General features: G+C 43.6%; 1 protein-coding gene across 2 annotated transcripts; it reads left to right on the forward strand.

Annotated features, from left to right (window-relative positions):
• On the forward strand, positions 1-5055 carry gpr45 (G protein-coupled receptor 45). 2 transcript variants are annotated; one of them, XM_042080603.1, is made up of 3 exons: positions 1-185; positions 2356-2521; positions 2763-5055. In XM_042080603.1, the coding sequence occupies exon 3, from the start codon at positions 3102-3104 to the stop codon at positions 4299-4301; it is 1200 nt and encodes a 399-aa protein (XP_041936537.1). In that variant the 5' UTR covers positions 1-185; positions 2356-2521; positions 2763-3101; the 3' UTR covers positions 4302-5055. The 2 variants fall into 2 exon arrangements, with proteins under 2 accessions (XP_041936537.1, XP_041936546.1); XM_042080612.1 differs by having other exon boundaries at positions 2356-2517.
• The last annotated feature ends 2241 nt before the right edge of the window (positions 5056-7296 follow it).

Genomic DNA, 7296 nt, shown 5'->3' on the forward strand with positions numbered 1-7296 from the left:
GTCACTTTAGGTCACGTGTTGATCCGCACAGTGTCTGGCAGCTGGGGTTTGTGGTCTAGGGACGTGATTGTGGATTTTAATCAACACTTTGATTAAATCGTGACATGCCGTTATTAAGCTCAGGCAGTGGGCTACAGGGAGGATCTGGAAATGCTGGTATCAGTGCAGCTCTGAGATTTGAAAAGGTAGGTTAATTAGATGAATTCTTAGTATAAATTGTAGCCTAATAAGCGCAATATTTTGCACTCATTAAAAATATGTTTTCTGTTGTTGTCTGGTACATGTCATGAGAGTGTTAGCCTGCCGTTCATTAGTCAGTTTCATTATGATTGATAGGCTATATCTTAATCAAGCACGTCAGTACAATGTAAGAGTGTCTCTTTCCGTTGTTTTTAATTCCCATATTGCATTCCAGTCTGCTTATAATGTGTACTTTTGCGATATAATATTTTACTCAGATGACAGGCTGTAGCCTACCTCCCATCTATTGCCTACTACATTCCAATGTGTCGATGCCTGGGGATTTTTATCCGAACATACATAGTGTTTCCTGGAAAAGAGAATATTTAGGCTGTATTTTCATTTTTGTTGGCTCTCATGTCTTCGCACCATCTGAGGACTCGTACTAGACTAAATTCGTACTAGGGTATCGTTCTGTTTTCATCATCATAGCTTTCATTCCTACTGGCTGCTGTGAAGAGGCTCAGTTGTGATCAATGTAGTTCTAGTATAGGTGATATACTGCTTTTTCCCTGTAATCCTGTAAAACAGGCAAGGGAAAACATGCTCTCTGTAAGGGTCACAATGGTATCTTAGCAGCTATGCAAGGATGTAGTAGGATCAGATCATTTAATTTACAAGTTTTGCATGTCTATTCAGTGTATTCCTGTGTGTGTGTGTGTGTGTGAGAGAGAGAGAGAGAGAGAGAGAGAGAGAGCGAGAGAGAACGTGTGTGTGTGTGTGTGTGTGTGTGTCGGTTTGCATCTTGTGCATGGTCAGCTCATCTTTAATAGTCTATTTCTTCTAAAGGAAACTCCTGTTTTATTCATCAAAGCACCTGGCATTTCCCAAAGCTCTTCAAACTTCTTCATTTGTAACAAGAACCATCTGATGTTGAATAGGAAAGCTGTGGCATTTGTTTTGTTTGGCGATGTGCAATTAAGACTTGTGTATTCGCCTGAAAGTTTTGCTCCCTCTTCATTATTCCAGCTCACGTCTATAGCTTCAATGCTGAGTGAAATATTACTCTGAATCACCCCACATGTTTAGCTTATGCTCTGCAAGTGAAAGCTTGTGTGTCCTCTGATGGAAAATGACTATCAGAGAGTGAGCGCATTGTCTGGTTGCCATGGAGCTGATGACCTGGTTGTCTCGGAAGAATACAAGGATGTGATAGGAATTTGAAAGCCTTTTGATCCTTCTGACTCCTTCTGACTTTCCTCCTTTTCAACGGCGCTATATGATACACAATGTCAAAACACAACCAAATCTCCTATACCTTTTCCTCACATTTACAGTACAACTATTCTCAACTAATATCTGGGTTATATTTAGTGTTTATATGTTTTTATTCATGAGACACCAAACCAAATATTATTTACAGGACAAACTTGCATTAGGTTGGCCTATATAGGTGTGAAAAGCAAAACTTTCTAGATGCTGCTTGTACAGATCTGGCTAGAGAAAGTGTACTTTGTACCTGACACCTCTACTCATGTTAGGTTTATGGTTTAATGATTTCATTCTCAGTATTGCTTTTGAAGACCTGTCTATTTATTCTGTTTTTTCACAAAATATGACTTTATGAATATATTTTCTGTAATAATTATCTTGTTTTTCTATTGACTTGAATAACATGATTGGTATTTGTACTTTTACACCAATGAACCACTGACTGTTCAATTACTTACAATTTGCCTGGAAGTTGGCTTCCTTCAAGTTGAAAAGTCACATTCTTCTACTATGAATACAGCTTGCTTGTGCTGGAAAGAAAGCATAATATCATCTCTGCAATCATTTGTCTAAAATGTGGTCATGCACAAACAAATCAGTAACCATCCAATGAAGCACACTTGAGAACACAGTTACACATGGTGGTTACCTAGCGATGCCTATCTTGATGATATGGTGCTGGGATTTCCCTCCGATAGATTTCAGCAAAAGCAAACATGAACTGACCACTGATGTGCTTTTACTATTGTGGAAGAGCATGCATTGATTCAGTGTCTGTGTGAAAGAGCTTGGCCCACATGCAGTATTTTTCTAATCAAATAATAAATCGATTACATTATCCCCGATTCTGCAGGAATACAGCTGGTTGTATTTCATGTTTCTAAACTGTCATCTGTCTTATAGGGTCTTCAATGCTTGATTATCTTGGAAGGAACTCTGGGCACATCTACGATCTTGTGTTCTTTTGCTGGGGAGAATTAGACCACAGTATTCCCTCTTCCCCCCCCCCCCCCCCCCCGGTGCAGCACAACCATGTGTAACCATGGCAACTGCAGCATCCTGCAAGTGAGTGAGTAGCCTTTGAATTGCACTGTTTGAAATAGTGATGCTGCATATGATTGGAATTGTTAGTATGTGTGCTCGCGTCTGAGTTTGAGAACCCCTTTTACCTGTCCTCAGTGCTACAATGAAAATGCGTCAAAGGAAATTGACCTTTGATTGGCACTCATTTCTGTGTCTGTCAAAGCTAAGTGTACAGCTAATCTTCTGGGGGTGTGCTTAACATCTTATGGTAATTTTCTATTCCCCAGTGACGTCATTGCCACCAAACGTGTGATGAGGGCCATTTTGGATTTCTCAACACTTCTCGCCTCGACTTGAGCAGATGCCCAAAGAATCACTCACCAGGTCCATGCGTGTGTTCTCTCTGTTCCTGATTGATTCATTCAAATCTAGTTGAGGAGGAGTGACTGACAACCAGAGCCTTGCAAAAACACACACACACACACACACACACACACACACACACACACACACAAACACAAACACAGACATACACACACACACACACACACACACACACAGACGTACAAGAAAGAATGAAACATGCGTCTTTGCACCTGGATTGACATCACCCTGTAACCGTTCCCATGGCGGTGTGCAACATGAGCACGCTGGAGGGCTGTGCCCTGCTCGAGCCGCTGGAGATGGAGCTGCCGGACGCGGCGGCAGTGCCGGACGAGGACGATGAGGCGGCTGGCCTGATGCCCATCTCCCTGCGGGTCACACTGGCGGCCATCATGATCTTCATGATCACCATCGGCTTCCTGGGCAACGCCATCGTCTGCCTGATTGTCTACCAGAAGCCCGCCATGCGCTCGGCCATCAACCTGCTGCTGGCCACACTGGCCTTCTCGGACATCATGCTCTCGCTGCTCTGCATGCCCTTCACTGCCGTCACCGTGGCGACCACCGACTGGCGCTTCGGCGGTGGCTTCTGCCGCACGTCCGTCATGCTCTACTGGCTGTTCGTACTGGAGGGGGTGTCCATCCTGCTCATCATCAGCGTGGACCGATTCCTCATCATCGTCCAGCGGCAGGACAAGCTGACGCCGCACCGCGCCAAGGTGCTCATTGCCGCCTCCTGGGCGCTGTCGCTGTGCGTGGCACTGCCCTCGGTGGCGGGTTGGCGGGCCGGCCGAGTGCCGGAGGAGGTGGAGGTGGCGCGCGCACCCCAGTGCATTCTGGGCTACAGTGAGTCGCTGGCCGACCGTGGCTACACGGTGCTGCTGGCCGTGGCTGTCTTCTTCGTGCCGTTCGGCGTCATGCTCTACTCGTACCTGTGCATCCTCAACACGGTGCGCCGCAACGCCACGCGCATCCACAACCACGCCAGCGGCAGCGACGGTGGTGGCACCACTGGGCCAGGGCCCGGTCTGACCCACTCCACCAGCAAGCTGGGGCTCACGGGCCTGCAGCGTCCACCTCAGCTCAGCGTCGACATGAGCTTCAAGACGCGTGCCTTCACCACCATCCTCATCCTCTTCATCGGCTTCTCAGTGTGCTGGCTTCCACACACGGTGGTCAGCCTGCTGGCCGTCTTCAGCCGCCGCTTCTACGTCAGCGCCGCCTTCTACCCGGTGAGCGTGGGCGCGCTCTGGCTCAGCTACCTGAAGGCCGTCTTCAACCCCGTCATCTACTGCTGGAGGATCCGCAAGTTCCGCGAGGCCTGCCTGGAGTTCATGCCCAAGACATGCCGCTTCTGTCCCAAGGTGCCCGGGCGGAGCCGGCGGAGGATACGGCCAAGCAACATCTACATCTGCAGCAGCGAGAGCCAGTCAGCTGTATGAGGACCAACACACAGTTTCCTGCTCCTATATACAAAAGAAAAAAGGAAGGGCTATAATATCTGAGTATTTATTGTGCTTGTTACAATGGTGGTAAGGTTTAGGACACCTGATGTCAGAGTGAGGACCGTGTTGCTATGTGATGGTATGATGTCATGTTTTTACAGCATTTTAATTTTTCTTTAATAGCTGAGTCCTTTGATCATGAGGCTCATCTTTGCTGGAGAGATATTCTCTGTTAAATTGTCATGCCATAATATTATGCCATACTTGTTTGACGGGTGGTCAAGCTTTGAGAGACATGTTTTTCTTACGGTGTCATTCCTCTGTGTGGTTTTTCTCAGGCCATACATGTGCAGCCAGTGGTGTTTGTAAATGGACATTTGAACAGATTTTTGCTTTACTTCAACTGAAATAACAGCAAACAAACCACAGAGGTTAAAAAAGCATGTTCCTTTCACCCACTCCTTTATCTTCAGTCCAGTTGAGGTATGAGCCACCCTCTGTATCTATGAAACTCCTGTCATTTTGAGTTCTTATTTCTACATGATGATGAAATGATCAATGTTCTTTAACAAAGAATTAATACAATAATATGTATCTATGTATCATGTTTTTGACAACCAAGGGAAACACAAACAAGGTTTATAATGCAGAATCTTAATATCACACTGAAGGGTACAACCCCGAATCAAAAAAGTTGGGACGTTGTGTAAAATGCAAATAAAAACAGAATGTGATAATCTGCAAATCTATAGTAAACCCATATTTAGCTGCAAAAAGGACAAAGACAACATATTAAATATTGACTATTTCATGGAAAATACTGTATGTATTCATTTTGAATTTGATACCAGTAACACGTTTTAAAAAAAAAATTGGGACAGGGGCAACATAATGCTGGAAAAGTTGTGTAACGATAAAGACAACAAAATGAGGAATATTTCACAACTAATTAAGGTAACTGGCACCATGATTTGAAACGTAGCTGGCATCACATTCAAAATGAACATATATTTTCGATGAAATAGTCAAATTTTCATTTTCAACATTTTTATATGTTGTCTGTGTCCTTTTGCAGCTACGAGATTTTTAGATTCTCACATTCTGTTTTTATTTGCATTTTACACATACCAAATTTTTCTGATTTGGGGTTGTACATCAGAGCAATATAACCATGATTTACACCGATGTATCTTGTATCTTGTCTTTTAAGGAAATGTTTGTCCTAAATTATTACAGAAGAAAATAATAAAATTGTTTGTGTAATAACTGAGAGATATAGTTATAATATTTTGTGCAGTAGCCTAATTTAAATCCTAATAGAATAGCATTACGCACAAGTATTCGTTAATAACAACATTAAGCATTTAGTCTTCACAGTGAGATATTTAGCAGCGATCGACATCTTTCATTGTTGTACGTTTTGCTCAAGAGTTTGATTTTTCCTTTTGACACTCTTACATAATCATCTCACCCACACTCGTTCAGTCCTAGCCTAGGAATCATGTAAGAATCTGTGTTCATAGGTAAATTTTTGTTTTCATTATCATTATTGAATAAATAAGAAGAGAGCGGACCTCTGCTACTTGATTACTGATTAAGGTACCTGTAGCCAAATTATGTTTATGAGTGAACTGACAGTTGGAAAGCCATGTCGTCTTCCCAGATGATTTTACACAAATTCACAGCTAACAAACAGCAATGAAAGAATCCTAAATCCTAAATTTGAAGACTTTACTAATTATCTTGGATTATCATCTAAAATAGTTGTTTACAATAGTAGTATACATTTGTGACACACTTTGGGGCAGCCGTGGCCTACTGGTTAGCACTCTGGACTTAATCGGAGGGTTGCCGGTTCGAGCCCCGACCAGTGGGCCGCGGCTGAAGTGCCCTTGAGCAAGGCACCTAACCCCTCACTGCTCCCGAGCGCCGCCGTTGAAACAGGCAGCTCACTGCGCCGGGATTAGTGTGTGCTTCACCTCACTGCGTGTTCACTGTGTGCTGTTTGTGTTTCACTAATTCACCGATTGGGTTAAATGCAGAGACCAAATTTCCCTCACGGGATCAAAAAAGTATATATACTTATACATAAAGACAACTGAGGTAGCTAGGTAGTAACCTAGTAGTACCACTAGGTGGCAACATGCACCAGTTTCACTCCACCTCTCCCAGTCTTCCTCTCCACAGAGGACCATTAGTTACACATCACACTCCAGCTCACCGTAGCTCCCTCTGAGCCCAATTCCAGTTCATTATCTGCAGATCATGGCCCTACAATTACAGTATTGTGCTGGGCATGGTATCCACTGCTAATTAACTCCCTGGGGCTGTGTTATGGGCTAGTGGTTCTGCGTCTCCACAGCATTTTCGTCACAATCTCAAGCGTAAGCACTTGGTACCCGCATCACAGGCCACCCAGTTCACTGCTTTTCAGATGTTGTTTCAAATCATTTTTAGAGGGAAAAACAATGTGTTGGTGAGAAAATTATGAATATAGCTGTGTGATGAACTGCAAATGCTGGGTATCCTTATAGAAATGTCAGGTTTCTGGCGAACACTTGCTGCAAATTTTGCTGCGGCAAGGTCATATTTTCCCATGCAAATTAGGTTTCTGGCAAAGAGTTCCGGGTAATGGCAATTCTGGCAATGTTGCAGCAAATTTGCAGCAATGCCATATGCAAATTAGCTTTGTCATCAGAAGTTCACTGGAAGTTTGCCATTATTGGCTAAGTGTGGGGGCAAATCACTGGCAACTCACATTTGCCACTATTGGCAAACTTCTCATTGTTGCCAGAACTTTGCTGAAAGTTTGCCTCTAGCAACCAACATTGGCAAACTTCTGGTAATATTTTCTTGTGAACTCATTTGTTTCCCAAAAATCACCCACAAGTTTGCTGCAAATCTGCCGCTATTTGTGGGTGACAAATAATTTTGTAAGGGTATCCCCCAGCAACAATGGAAAATCAATATTATGCCACAATGTTTTCATCAA

The sequence above is a fragment of the Alosa sapidissima genome, chromosome 2, assembly GCF_018492685.1.
Source record: "Alosa sapidissima isolate fAloSap1 chromosome 2, fAloSap1.pri, whole genome shotgun sequence".
NCBI lineage: Eukaryota > Metazoa > Chordata > Actinopteri > Clupeiformes > Clupeidae > Alosa > Alosa sapidissima.